This window comes from Mustela erminea, chromosome 1, assembly GCF_009829155.1.
Source record: "Mustela erminea isolate mMusErm1 chromosome 1, mMusErm1.Pri, whole genome shotgun sequence".
NCBI lineage: Eukaryota > Metazoa > Chordata > Mammalia > Carnivora > Mustelidae > Mustela > Mustela erminea.
In genome coordinates this window covers 95,548,069-95,563,268 of record NC_045614.1, presented here as the reverse complement: position 1 = coordinate 95,563,268, position 15,200 = coordinate 95,548,069, and the positions used below count along the sequence as shown (strand labels likewise).

At 46.2% G+C, this 15,200-nt stretch overlaps 1 protein-coding gene across 4 annotated transcripts in view; it reads left to right on the top strand.

Annotated features, from left to right (window-relative positions):
- The first annotated feature begins 1,484 nt into the window (after positions 1-1,484).
- Positions 1,485-15,200, top strand: part of NME9 (NME/NM23 family member 9) — a 51,214-nt gene continuing 37,498 nt past the window's right edge. For all 4 annotated transcript variants that reach the window (XM_032334186.1, XM_032334202.1, XM_032334180.1 and 1 more), the window contains exons 1-6: positions 1,485-1,598; positions 1,829-1,982; positions 6,914-6,971; positions 11,390-11,493; positions 12,693-12,764; positions 14,386-14,502. In XM_032334186.1, the coding sequence (XP_032190077.1) occupies positions 1,950-1,982; positions 6,914-6,971; positions 11,390-11,493; positions 12,693-12,764; positions 14,386-14,502 (384 nt within the window). In that variant the 5' untranslated portion in view covers positions 1,485-1,598; positions 1,829-1,949. The remainder of the gene's footprint in view (positions 1,599-1,828; positions 1,983-6,913; positions 6,972-11,389; positions 11,494-12,692; positions 12,765-14,385; positions 14,503-15,200) is intronic.

The window sequence follows — 15,200 nt, the reverse complement described above, 5'->3', positions numbered from 1 at the left end:
CAGCTGGCACTGATTTCTAGTTTAATCCCCCTGTGGTCTAGAACAGACTCTGTATAATTTCTGTTCTCTTAAATTTGTTAAGGTAGGTTGTATGACCTGGAATGTGGTCTGTCGTGGTGAATATTCTATGTGCATTTGAGAAGAATTAAAAAAAAATTTGGGTTCATCTATTTCTTTCTCACACTTCTATACATTTTTGTCACATGTATTTTGATGATCTCTTGTTAGGTGCATACACATTAAGTATTGTTATGTCTTCCTGGGGAACTGTTCCCTCTTAACATTATGTATTACTCTCTCTTTATTCCTGATAAATTTCCTTGCTCTGATGTCTGCTTTGCTTGAAGTTAATATAACTATTCCAGCTTTCTTTCTTTCTTTCTTTCTTTTTAAAGATTTTATTTATTTATTTGACAGACAGAGATCACAAGCAGACAGAGAGGCAGGCAGGGAGAGAGGGGAGGAAGCAGGCTCCCCGCTGAGCAGAGAGCCACGACGTGGGGCTCAATCCCAGGACTCTGGGATCATGACCTGAGCCGAAAGCAGCGGCTTAACCCACTGAGCCATCCAGGCACCCCATATTCCAGCTTTCTCCACCCCTTTTAAAAAAGACTTTTAAAAAGATTTTATTTATTTATTTATTTATTTATTTATTTGACAGAGAGTGAGAGAGTACAAGCAAGGGGAGCAGCAGAGGGAGAATGAAGCAGGCTCCTGACTGAGCATAGAGTCCATGCAGGTTCAATCCCAGAATCCTGGGATCAGGACCTGAGCCAAAGGCGGAGGCTTAACCACTGAGCCACCCAGACGCCCCAACCCTGCTTTATTTTTACTTTATCTGTGTCTTTATATTTAAAGTTAATTTCCTGGGGCACCTGGCTGGCTCAGTCTGAAGAGCACGTGATTCTTAATCTTGGGGTCATGAATTTGAGCTCCACGTTGGGGGTAGAGATTACTTACATAAATAAAACTTTTAAAAATTAAATAAAGTGAATTTCTTACAGACACACAGTTGGGCCTTTTTTTTTTTTTTAAATCCATTGACACTCTTTTAATTGCTATAAACTGTTCACGCGATGTGTACTGTTTTCTATTTGCTCCACTTGACTTCCATACATAATTTTGAATTGATAATTGTGTATTCTTTCTTAAAGGGAATCTCTTTAGATCCCTCAAAACCTGGAGCCACCCCTGCCTGGCATGCACTAAGTAACAACAGAAAAGCTGCACACCAGGCTCTGGTTGGGCTGGAGGTATGCAGGACTTCGGGGACGCGACTGTACAGTACCTGAGCTCACTGGGTCTCTGCTTGGTAAGTCTAAATGCCTCGGACACTAACAAACACATCAGCCAACCCGAGCGCCCCTACAGCACACTTCAGTTTGCAAGGGGGCGGGGCTTGCGGGGGCGTGGATTACGGGTCAGCAAGTTTGTTACCTGGACGACAAACAACCCCCCCACCACCCGCCCGGCGCTGTGTTGCCCTGACGACCGTGGGTCGCTGCAGAATAGACTGGAAATTCGCTGCACTTTGAGGACCGTGGATCTGTCGAGGGATTGAACGCGGTGGCTCAGTTTCCTAGGAATATATTGCAACAGTAGGGATAACAGGGTTGTAAGCCTTTTCCTGCCCGAATTCCTCCGCAGGCGCTCCAAAGCGTTATGGGCTGCGTAGCCGGGCTCCCCAACTCCATGCTGGGAAGGAACTTTGCGGAAAACCGCCTGGCAAGCCACGACCCTGCGGGCGGCAGGCTCCGCTTCCCCGGTGGGGTGTTCATTTTGCATCGGGGCATTCATTTATTTGCTGCTACGTATATTTACTTTACAGGGACGGGGGCTTTGTCTGAAGGAGGCTCTGGATTTGCTGGTCTTTGCAGCGGTTTGTCTCCACGCTGCTGTTGGGAACAGCCCCAGTCAGAAGTTAACAGGGCTTCTGTCTTTGCAGAGCCATGGGCAGCAAGAAGAAGGAAATTGCCCTGCAGGTAAACCTCAAGTGTCGCTTGCTTCTAGCGCTTGGTTGGGGGTAGGGGTTGAGGAGGAGTGAAAAGAAATGTATAAAAGTGATACTATTTGCCAGCAGTACCTGACAGACGGTGTTCTCAAACTTGAATATTGTACCCTTCCATCTTAAAGGGGAAAAAAAAAGAAACCAATCTTATCTCGACCCTCCAGTGACCATTTTTTGTGCCCTTAAATATAAGCAAACATAAGATGGGGTATAAGCTCTTTATGTTTATAGTGCTTATGCAAACATAACCCAAACATGAATTAAAATAAAACTAAAAACTCAAGAAAATAGGAACAAATACAATTCGATACTGAATTATCTTTTGTTGAAATATAAATACAGCTTGCTTCGAGAATATGTAGGGTTTTTTTAATCTGGGCATGTGTCTGTAACTATGTGTTCTCTAGAGACCCAGTTCTCCCACCACTGCCCTTTGCAATCATTTGCTTATTCAACGAATATGTTTTGATATTTTATGTGCTACACATTTGTTGTATAGAGGGCTTTCCTTTATTTGCACCTGGAACAAACAATTCTGTAAGCCAGCATCTGCTTTTGTTCCTGGTTCCAGACAAGAAGGAGTGCTTTGCCATAAGCAGATCGCCTGGATGGTCCATAATACATGCACGTTTGGAAGCAAATTTTCAGGGTCTCCTGGTCAGTTTGGCTCATCTGGACACGCATTCAGGTGCCCGCTGTGGAGCAGAATGACAGTGGTCTTGAGACACTTGATTTCTCTTTAATTGTCCTTTGTGGCATGGGCACTCTACATGTGAGTTTCCAAAGCCTAATAACTTAAAAAGGGAGAAAGCAATGTCATTGTAAGGACAGTATGTACTAGGAGAGGGTGGGAAGCGCTTTGGACTGAATATCCAAAGACCAGATACAGTTCTTGACTCTTAGTTACCTCTGAGACTTGAGATCAATCACATAACGTCTCTTGCTACAGCTTGCCCATCAACAGAATGAGTGAACCATCCCTTAAGGGCTTTCCAGCATTGGTACTCTAGTATTCTGGAGTTATGAAACGTTTCGTATGTCTACATTCTGTTTGTAAATAAATTCTAAGCACCTGGACATATCATTTACTGTTTTGTGAATGACTTCCTCAACCTCTCTGAGACTCCAGATCCTTTATGCAAACAGGAAGGATAATACAGAGCCTGCAGAGTCGTTGTGACGAGATTCCTTTAGGTATTTCAAGGCTGGACTGATTGCTGTCTGTAGTGGCTCTAAGATTTTTGCCCCATATGATTTTTCATCTGTCTATGCCCTGTGTCCCCTTTGGAAATATTTTTTGGTGATTTCACAAAAATGTTGTTCCCCAGGGCTCTGAATTCAATGTGGTACTCGAAGTAAGTACTCCGCTTACTGAGGGATGTTGCCACTCTACCAGATCAGCTCCTTTTTTCTTTTTTTAAAGATTTTATTTATTTATTTGACACAGAGAGAGAGAGCAGGGGGAGGAGCAGAGGGAGAGGGAGAAGCAGTCTCCCCAGTGAGCAGGGAGCCCGATGTGGGGCTTGAACCCAGGACCCTGGGACCACAGCCCAAGCCGAAGGCAGACGTTTAACAACTGAGCCCCCTCCCAGGTGCCCCCCAGATCAGCTCCTTGAAAGCAGTGCTCTAGGTTTTGCCAGTCCAGGAACCCTGTCCTCTTTTTGAGTAAGACTATTTTGGGCTCCTTCTGCGACTGAAACAGAAATTACAGGACATCAAGAGATGGTCTGGGTAGATAGAATGTGCCACGCATTCCTCCTTCATTCCCAACCAAATGTAGGGCTTAGTGAAGTCAGACATTTTCCATACTCTCCTGCTCCTGGCCTGTTCCTAAGATAGATTCTTCAAGTGTTCAGAGTCCCGGCCCCACTGCTGGTGAGGGTTATCCCATGACAATGGTGTACCACAGAGAGTTGCTACTGACCAACAGCTGAGCCACGGGAAGTGACTGTTGTGGGGGGGGGGGCACACTCTTCTGAACCCTCTGTTACCTTCTTTAGGACTACAGGTATGAGTCCAGGATGATGTTGGTCCAACTCTCTTAGATCACTCAAAGCATCAAGAAAACTGTTCCACTTTTTCATAGAAACAAAGAGTATGGAGCTATGATTTCTTTAGAATGATGGATCTTCAGCAGAAGATTTGCAGGTGTTACACGTCTCCAGCCCTTTTAAAGGAACAAAAATCTCAGCATACCTGTATTAAGAATGAGTGGTCATTGTCATGGTCTCTTGATTTTTATGGTTTTAAATCAGCCCCACCCAAACTTACTTATTACAAAGTGAAAGAGAATAATTTCACAGTGCAGAAGACTGACAGAGCACCTTAATCAGTGATCCAAGTGCAGGTCAGCAATAAGGGGCTGATAGAAATTGTGTGTCACCTGATAGGACGCAAAAAGAGAACACTCTTCTGCTTCCTTGACACTCCACCCCAAGCAACCAACTCCAACCAATCCAAAGATGCACAGCCTGAATCTAATCAGGAAACATTAAACAGACCCAAACCGAGGGAGAGTCTACGAAAATAACCCTCCCATAGTCGTCAAAAGTGACCCGGAGGTCATGAAAATCAAGGAAAGACTGAGAACGATTCCAGAAAGCAGTTAATCCAGTATGTGATTCTGACGAGATCCTTTGCTATTCAGGACATTATTGGGAGGATTGGTAAAACCTGAATGGGATCCGAAGATGGCATAGTAAGAATATATCAGTGTTTACTCCCTGACTTTGAGGGTTGTGTTGTAGTTAGATGGGATAATGTAGAAATTGACAAGCTGGTTCTAAAAAAATGGAAATGCAAAGGATCAAGAATAGCCAAACAGTTTTGTAAAAGAAAAACAAATATGGAAGAGCCACACTGCCTGATACCAAGGCTTATTATAAAGTTACAGTAATTAAAAGAGTATGGTGTTGGCAAAAGAAGAGAAAATAGGTCAATGAAACTGAATAGAGTCCAAAATAAACCCATGCTTCTGTAGTAAACTCATTTCAGCAAAGATGCCATAGCAATTTAATGAGAAAAAAAAAAAATCCTTTCTAGAAGTTTTGCAGAAACAACTGTACCTCTGCATGGAAATAAAATTAACCTCAACCCTTTTGCACAATATAGATAAAAATTATTTTCAGATAGCTCATGGACTTAAATGTGAAAGCGTAAATTACAAAGCTTCTAGAAGAAAACAGAGGAGAGCATCTTTCTGATATATATATATACATATATATAAAATATATTATTAGGTTGTGTATATATTGATTTATATTATATATTGATCAATACTGTATATTGACATATAACATATATATATTATTAGATTATGTGCATATATATACACAATCCAATAATAAAAAGGCCAACAATCGAATAAAGAAAATGGACAGACCAATGGTCACTTCTCACAGAAGACATATAAATGGCTAATAAGCACACTAAATAGTGCTTATTTTAATAATAAATACCTTTTTAATAATTTTAACAATAAGCATTATTTAATAATTAATAATGCTTAACAACCTTAGTCATCAGGGAAATGAAATTATAGCCACAATGAGATACCCACTACATTACCATCAGTGTAGCTAAAATCTAAAAGACTAACATTACTAAATTTTGGTAAGAATGTGGAGCAAGCAGGACTCTCATACCTTGCTGATGAAAGTTTAAAATGGTACAACCGCTTTAAGAAAAGCCTGGCGGTTTCTAATTAAACTGAACACGCATTTACCCTATGTCCCAGCAATGCCCCTCCTAGAGTATTTATTTACTTACTGAAGATAAGTAAGAATGTGAGCACAAAAGGATTTAACAGGAATGTTCATAACTGGGGCACCTGAGTGGCTCAATTGTTAAGCGTCTGCCTTTGGCTCAGGTCACGATCCTGGGGTCCATGGATTAAGCCCCGCATTGGGCTCCCTGCTCAGTGGGGAGCCTGCTTCTCCTTCTCCACTGGGCTCCTGCTCTCTCTTGCTATCTCTGTCACTGCCTCTCTCAAATAAATAAAATCTTTAAAAAAGAATGTTCATAAGTTGTTATTTGTAATAACCCCAAACTAGAAGTGACCTAAATATCTATCAAGCAAATTACGATACAGCCATACAATGAAATATGCTCAGGAATAAAACTGGACAAACTGCTGACACTCCACCACACGGATGCTTCTCCAAACATACACTGAGTGGAAGAAACAAGCACAAAATAATGGGTGCTGTGCTCTTCCATTTATGGGCAGTTTTACAAAGCAGATCAGTGACCACCTGGGGTGAGGAGCTGTGTGTGACAGAGGAATTTTCGGGGATGATGGAGAAGTTCTGTATTGTGAGAGGAGTGTGGTGACTTGGGTTGTGTGCATTTGCTAAAACTCGGTGAACTGTAACCCTTTAGTTCTGTGTATTTCACTGTACATGAATTGTTTCCCTAGAACATGTAAGAAGACCAAAAGAAAAAAACAAATGAATACCTTTCTGTATATGAATATAGATAAATGTCAAAACTGGATTTGAGTGAGAACAAAAATGGCAAAAAGATCTCTATCATAGGATATTATTTATGTACACTTTATGGACCCAAAACAATTTTATGTTTTTATTTTTGTACAAGCAACAAGAAAAAATTATTTAAAAAAAAAATGACTGAGATTTCCTTAGGTGAGTTATTCATGTGGATTGGAGGCAGGAAAAGAAAGGAGGAGAAGGCAGATTGGGGAAAGAAGACAGCTTGCGCCTGGGTTTGTACATATTTCAGAGAGGGAGGGAGGAGGAAGAAAAGGAGGGAAGCGGGGAGAGAGGGAAAGAGAGCGGGAAGGGAGGTCGCGAGAGGCAGGCAGGCAGGTAGGTATCTGGAGCAAAAACATCAGATCCTTTCCCCATCCATGCCCTCAGTAATAAAGCCTTTGTTCTTTGACCTTAGGTTAACATCAGCACCCAGGAGCTTTGGGAGGAAATGCTCAGTTCCAAAGGACTAACTGGTAATTTAAGTTTTTAGATCCAACCTTTTCAATATTTCTACACAGTATATTGAACCAGGAAGAGAAAAGCTGCAATGAGCGCCATTTTCCTCTAATCTTGAGTTCCGTAAATGAAGAGCCGAGTCTTTTCTTCGTGTGCGTAGATACATCCACCTTGCACATCTGTTAGTATGTTCAGTTCAGGAAAGCCATCAGGACTGCTGGCCAACAGGGCTCTCTTGTCTCAGAGCTGACTGTTAGACCCAAGGGTTGTTTGGTGTGAAGGAATGAAAACCTCTTCTGACTGCCTGAGTCATAAAGGGGAATGTACCGGAAGGAATATGGGGACCTCTTGGAACTCAGGGGCTGGAAGGAGAGCCAGGCTTCCCGAGGGGCTGGAACCAGGGACTGCCCCGCTATTAGGATACAGCATAGCCACTGTCCCCTGGGCCTCCTCCTCCCTATCTTCTTGTTTGTTATCTATCGCAATTTACTTAGTAGTTTTATTAAAAAATTAATATTTAGTGCGCCTGGGTGGCTCAGTGGGTTAAGCCGCTGCCTTCGGCTCAGGTCATGATCTCAGGGTCCTGGGATCGAGTCCCGCATCAGGCTCTCTGCTCAGCAGGGAGCCTGCTTCCTCCTCTCTCTCTGCCTGCCTCTCTGCCTACTTGTGTTCTCTGTCAAATAAATAAATAAAATCTTTAAAAAAAATAAATAAATAAAAATAAAAAATAAAAAATTAATATTTATTTTTTAAAAGATTTATTTATTTATTTGAGAGAGTGAGAGAGTGCAGAGGGAGAGGGAGGAGGTGACTCTCTGCTGAGCACGGAGCCCAATGTGGGGGGGCCTGATTCCAGGACCCCGAGATCGTGACCTGAGCCAAAGGCAGACGCTTAACTAGCTGAGCCACCCAGGTGCCCCCAAAATGAACATTTATTATCCCACAGTTTCTGTGGGTCTGGAATCCAGGTGTTGCATTGCCTTTGGTTTGAGGTGTCTCTGGTTTGGGGTCTCCCACCAGGCTGTGATTAAGGAGTGAAACAGGGAACGTCAAAGCTCAACGAAAGTTTCAGTTTGCTTCTAAGCTTGGTCACGTGGCTCTGACAGATCTTAGAAGGTCACTTCCAACTTTGTTCCTGTGACTGCTAGCAGGACTCAGGGCCCTGCTGGTCATTGGCCAGAGACATCAAATTCTTGCTATCAATTTCCCCACAAGCCTACTCACAGCGAAGTAACTTTCTTCTCCCTGAGGAAGAGGGTAGGGGCGGGAGACATACATAAGTCAGAATCTTTCTGTAACTGAATTTCAACAGTGACGTCCCATGGCTTTGCCCTACTGTTTATTAGAAGCCGGTCATTAGGCCTGGCCTGCACTCAAGGGCAGGGGCTTACCTCCCAGGAGACAGGACTCCCCCATCTTAGAGGCTGCCAGCCACATCTGCCGCTGCTGTTCCTTTCTTATCTTCATTGACCATGCGTATCTCTGGGCTCCCTTTCTCTCTCTGTATCTGCTCAGTTCTCCTCCCTATACACCTGCTCGGCAAGCTTGTGTCTGCTCTTATCTCTCCCTGGTGCCACCCGCACCTAGGGACTTCAGCCTTCGAGGCCCCTACCCCTCTCCTCCCCCATGACTTCGGTTTGTCTTTTCCAGCCCCTTCCCCCACTGTTCCCAGAGATATGTCCTGAGCTCCAGTTCAGTTTCCTGAACATGCCACAAGTTTCCCCACTTTTTCACTTTTATCCATGCTGTCCCTGCTCCCTGGAATATCATGACCCCCAGGCCCCGCTCCAAAGCAGCAACCTCCTTGCATGAAATCTTTCCAGAATCTCTGTGCAGTCACTTCCCCCTGGGTGTCACCTGGGCATTTGGGGTGGGGCTCTGTCTCCCCCTCTCCGCCCAGCACACACCCAGCTTGGTGTGGCCCCTGTCTCGGGGAGCAGTCACGGCTTTCCCCCTGAACTCTAAACACAGGGGCATTGTCTTTTTCCTCTGTCTCCAGCAGACTTGCCCGGGCCTGGGGCAGAGTGCAGGTCGCACTGATTCGGCAGCATGGGTGGGAGTCTTGCCACATTCAACTACCTGAGGGATTACACAGCTTTTTTGATGGTGTCAGGTCTCAACTATTTTGTCTGCATGTCTTGTGGGTGCAGCTGGAGCATGGCTGTAGGGCAAAACAACCATTACTTCTGTTTCTTTAATGGCAGTAAGAAATCTATCATTTCATCACATTTTGAGAATTTGCTGTGTCTCAGGCACCCTAGGTGATCACAGCGGACATCTGCTGGGTGTGGACACTGTCAAGCCCTGCTCTAAGCATGCCAGGGAATTGCATCTTCTGGGGGCAGCAGGGGCTCGTCCTTCCCTTCTGATCGGGCGGTCTCAAGGAAGCTATGCTCTTCCTTCTTTCTAAAGCCAGCAGACATGTGCTTCCAAAGGAAACTGCCATCTTGGAAATCTCGCCTTCTCCTGGCTCATTTTCCCTTGCCTTCAAATAGGCAAGTCAATTCAGATTTACACGCATGCACACACAGGCCTTTTCATTTTCTCTGCCATGCCTTTCCTCCCAGATATCTTCTCTGTTTTGCTTCCTGTCTTTCAGTCAGACTCTTGATAGACTTCCTCTCCAGTGCTGCTCTCTCCCCCATAACCTTGTGAAGTATGCCTTTGCCCCACCACTGCTAAGACAGCCAAGGACTATGAGGGGAGACAGGAAGCTGAACTAAGGGTGCAAATCCTGCAGAGAGATTGGTGAGCTAATGGGACCCCATATTTTTCCCCAGTGGGGTGTGAACATGCTTTCTTTGGTGGGCCCAAACACAGGCTCTCTAAGTCTCCAAAGACTTTTTCCTGGCTTGACCCAAATGATTTCTTCCCCCATGACTATGGTGTATTGAAATCCCCAGACCTCTCAAGTGTGATGCTGTTGTCCTCAGAGAAGCCCAGAGCTTTAGCTTCTGTGTGGGTGCCCAGGAGGCCCAAGTCTGCCTCCATCTCTGCTGGTGCCTGGCTACCTTTGAGACCACTGGCCTTAGATTTTCTTGTTTGTACTAGAAACCCAGAGATCTAGAATCCATTTGACATTTCTCCTTCCCCCAAATGATCTCTCCCTGCCACCACCCTGTTCTTTTCCTCTGCCAGGCTCCTAGGTGGAGTCTTTTCCATACCCACGTGACTTTCCTCACCTGTCTTTCCCTTTCAAAGTCTGTGGATTCTTCCCTTCCTCCCCTCCCGCCTGCACTGCCCCCCTGTGCCTGGCTTCCCCATGCCTCCTATACCCCACTTGGTTCTCAATTTCTCCCCGCAAAACTGCGCGGCTTGGCTGAAGCTAACCAGCGCACCTGAACCCACGCATCTCACTTCTTTCCTGGAGTAGTTGAAACAGCATGCACTGAGACGAACCTGGGATCAAAGCTAGGTTCTACCGCTTGAGAATTCAATTGTTTTTTCTTTTCTTTTGTACCCTGGGTTACTTACTTCACGTCTTTGAACTTCACACAATCTAGCACCAGCTACGTCGTCATGATGGGGCTGGGTACGTCCTGCGTGTGTCTGGTACGCATGTGTTGGCTTTGCTTAGCTTTCTCACAGGCCCTGTGGCCTCATACAATCAGACCAGACGATTCCCTCATGCCCAGTCCTGGCATACTCCATAGACTGCGACTGACAAAGAAAAAATAATCCGAGTTTCCATCTAGGTCTCTAGCAGGTATACTTTTCAGGAGAACGACATTGATTTTTTTTTTTAAAGATTTTATTTATTTATTTGAGAGAGAGACAGGGAGAGAGAGCATGAGCGAGGAGAAGGTCAGAGGGAGAAGCAGACTACCCATGGAGCCGGGAGCCCGATGCGGGACTCGATCCCGGGACTCTGGGATCATGACCTGAGCTGAAGGCAATTGTCCAACCAACTGAGCCACCCAGGCGTCCCGAACGACATTGATTTTATAAAGTAAATAAAACCTTCCTTTACCCAAAGAAGAGGCTTTCAATTCTTCAGGGGGAAAATGTCAAAACTGTGCTTATTATCAAAGCAGCTAAGAGTTGACTGTAGGTTGACAGGCCGCCAACAGTGACCTCTTTTAGAATAGATCATTTTAGTACAATTCAAATATTTATTGAGGGCCACTCTATGCCAGCCCAACCATGATGGTAGCCTGAAAATCACTACAGGGAAAGGATCCCTGTAGAGAAAACTGTTTCCTACCACACTTACTTCATTATGTGTGGAGTTAAGAACACTGAGTTGTAAGCATGAGGGGCGGCTGTGTCTCTGTGCTGGCTCCCACTCCAAGGGGAGAATAAACCCCGTGAGCCATTGAATAACCCTGCAAACAGACGTGTGTCTGGAGGGGGTTCAAGTTTGCAGGGGTCAGTTTTACCTGACCTGGAGAGTACTGGTGCTCACTTAATGTTCCTGCTTCTTGGATGCACACAGTTGTCGATGTCTACCAAGGCTGGTGTGGGCCCTGCAAACCCATGGTAAGCCTCTTCCAGAAGATGAGGATCGAGGCCGGCCTGGACCTTCTGCATTTTGCATTAGTAAGTTCCTCACTAGGGGGGGTGGGGTTATGGACATTGGGGAGGGTATGTGCTATGGTGAGTGCTGTGAAGTGTGTAAACCTGATGATTCACAGACCTGTACCCCTGGGGATAAAAATATATTACATGTTTATAAAAAAAAAAAGTAAGTTCCTCACTCAGCAGAATGCCACGCAACACTGTAAAATAAACATTTAAAAGCGGGGACAGGAAACGTGAGCTGCCCTTCCCAGATGATTGAAAAGGCATCAGTTGTGAAAATTTTGGTCATCAGTTACGAAGCTTTATAGTTTCTTCCATGATGAAGGGTTCCTACCTCACCCCCACCCGCCTGACAGTCAATGTGAGCTCAGGCATCTCTTGACCCTGTGCACAGGGAAGGGGTGTGTGTCACCCACACGTGAGCATGCCATGGCTTCTGGCTCATGAGCCCTGGGAACTCTGAAGTCTTACTCTCAGAGCACACAGTTCCAAGAGTTTTATGCTCTGCTCCATCACAGGGAGCTTCTAGCCAATGTTTACTTGGATCAATGTATGGAAATGGGAATAAATTCCAGAGAAGCGTGTGAGAGACACTCGGATTAGAGGTTCTAGGAGAACACAGGAGAAAAGACACTTGCGCTCACCTCTCAAGGACTCGGCACTTTCTTCACGGGGCGTCAGTTCTGGTACCTCTGGGGAAAGTGTGCAGTGGGAATGCCTGCCCCTGTACAGGCTTTCTCAGGCTCGGAAGGCAAAGACTAAGGACCTTCCCCCTCTGTGGGTGTCGGTCTTGGCAGCAGCAAGGTGGCATGCAGAGCAGCAGCTGGCTGGGGAGCAGAAGGAACCTTGTTTCCACCTTGTCTTATTCTTCCAAAAAGCCCCCTGCCAACAATTTTTAACAGTATGTCCACAGCAGAGTTATTCTGATGAAAAGACATTAGGGGCCGAGGCTTGAGAGCCTGCCAGGGCATCCTCTGGGGCGAACAGTCACAGTGTGGCTGTGAGTGTGGCCGTGCATGGGGCGAGGTGTGTGTAAGATGGATATGTGTGAGTATATACACATGGGTGTGTGTGCGTATGTGCTGTGTGTTTATGGCGTCTATGTGTGTATATAAGGGGTTTGTGTCTGTGTGGGTATTGTCCCCTGTGGTTCTCCCACCAGCATGCCCCTGTGTTCCTGGCACCCTAGGTCCCCCCTGACAGCTTGTTTTCTTTAGGCAGAAGCAGATTGTCTTGATGTCCTTGAAAAATACCGTGGGAAGTGTGAGCCAACCTTTCTGTTTTATGCAGTAAGTATATCTGCAGAACCAGAAACACATTACAGATCATCAGGGTTCTATTTCACTGAAAGTCACCAAGAGGCTTCACTGATCCAAATGAGGGACTGCCTTCTCCTTGACTGCGTTTGTTATTTGGGGTAGGAAGAGGCACGCTTACTTCATGGTGATGCAGGTGCCTGCCTCGCATGATGGCCCGGCTCGCTGGCAGGCAGGCCCGGCACGACGCAGCTCCTGATGGTCCCTCTGGGCCCGCAGCCTTCCTGGCCGGCTGCATATGGGAGAGAATGGGAGTCACTCAAATGCGTCTGCTCCTTCTGGCTCACGCGTACGCTTGACTGATGCTTCACGATCAGAGAGCAAGGTTTTCAAGATTTCCTCCACCATAGAAGGAAGCTTTCAGCACACACACTCTAAGGGGGCAGACAAGCTCCGCATTCATTTTTATTGAATTGTAAGATGTGAAGATATGCTTCCAGACATTCAGAAATGAGAGCCAAGTCATTCCATGTTTTGGAAGAGAAATTGGACGTCTTTGGGAGTGACATCCATGCTCTGGCCCCATGCCCCTCAGGGCCCACTGCTTCACTCCTGGCTTCGTAGCTTAGGCTACCTGCCAGGCCCTAAAGGCAAGTGCCAGAAATGCTCCTGCTGACTGCAGCCCCCTCCTAGTATAGTCAGGGGAAACTGAGGCCTACCCACCCACCTCTCCTGACAGCCAGGCCAGGGTGGCTGAGTTTGGAGACCTTCAGATTCCTGCCCTCGGCACCGCACGTTTCAGAAACTGGAGTCTTCTGGCGAACATTATCTGGGTGTTGATTCGTGATGGAAGACTGGAAGGGAGGAGTGGGAAGGGGCCCCAGTGACAGCAGAGCACAGGCAAGGAAGTCCGATCGCTGGCACAGGGGTTCGTTCGCTGGCTTGCGCCTGTAGTGATGAGGGCATGAATCATACTGGGGCGGTGTGGGGGCAGGTGCCAAGGCGGTGGGCTCCATCACAGCCTCTCCTCTGCGGGAGGGCCTGCTCGCCACCAATTTCTGTGAGTAATAGGCATAGATTGACTGTCAAAAGGTTAAAGAAGGAGACTCAGTCACCCCAAACACCACCTTGATGTGAAGGTGAACAAAGCTTCCTCTGACCACCCCATATGGAGCTGGGAATCCATTCTTGCCCTAAATGCCAAGCATCCTGTACATTCCCCCTCTTCAAGCAATGATCTTATTCTATGGTGATTGTTTCTTTGATATGACCACCTCTCCCCACTTGACTTCCCGTTCCCTGAAGCAGGCAACTCTGGCTTTTCACATTGACTGTTCATATGCTTTGCCTCTGTCTTGGCGCTTAGCAGAGTAAGTGCTCAATAGGTACTTGTTGAGCGGACGAGCCACGACTAGGCCACCCTTATTCACTCACAGCTTCGTTGCCCTGCTTCTCCCTTAACTGATTCCCTGTTTCCCTGAAGGCAGTTCTGAAAGGAGAGGCATGGGGGAGACGGCAGAGAAGTGGATAGAGGCCTCGACCTCGGGCACGTGCCTAAGCAAAGCGCTTGGACACTCGCTGTCTCTTGAAAGACATGAAGATAGGTGAAGATGAGTTCAGGTGGTTTGGGTGGCGCGTGTGTTCTGTGTTCTAGGGTGGAGAGCTGGTGGCCGTGGTTAGAGGCGCCAATGCCCCACTGCTGCAGAAAACCATCCGAGAGCAGCTGGAGGCTGAAAAGAAAGTTCTGGCCGAAGGCTGTGAGCGCAAAGTGGTAAGGAGCCCTCCCGCCAGAAGCAAACTCAGTGTCTCCCTGCCCCCTGAATTTTCCTGGAGTGCTCAGTGACATGTGTCATTAAATGCCCACCTAGGGTCTCTGAAGGCTCAGGGGGAGGCAGTGTCCACTAGGGCATACATGCATTTTATCTTATTTTATTACTTTATTTTGGATTTTATTTATTTATTTGACAGAGAGAGAGAGAGAGTGGGGAGAGGGACACAGAGAGAGGGAAAAACAAACTCCCCACTGAGCAGGGAGGCACATGTGGGGCTGGATCCCAGGACCCCAGGATCAGGACCAGAGCTGAAGGCAGACACTTAAACAACTGAGCCAACCAGGTCCCCCAACATGCATTTTAAAAACTTTTAAAAAGTCACCCCCTTCATCCAGAGCCTTGAACTTCTTTTATCCATTTCCCATGCATCCCCATTTCAATTCTTAACCGGGGTTTCTGGACCCCTGACAATGAGTTCAGAAATGGAAATAAAGTTACGGAGTAGAGTAGTGGGTAGAGGTGAGCTCTCTCCTGGTGACCTGCCCTTGCCTCCCATACCTGAAAGTTTACTTGAGATCCCCAAGGGATTATTTAATTTAGAAATTAAGCTGTCATTCACACGAGCAATCAACATGGCTTGTGATTTTGATAAATTGTTTCCATGACAGCACAGTCTCTCACAGTTTCTCACAGAAAC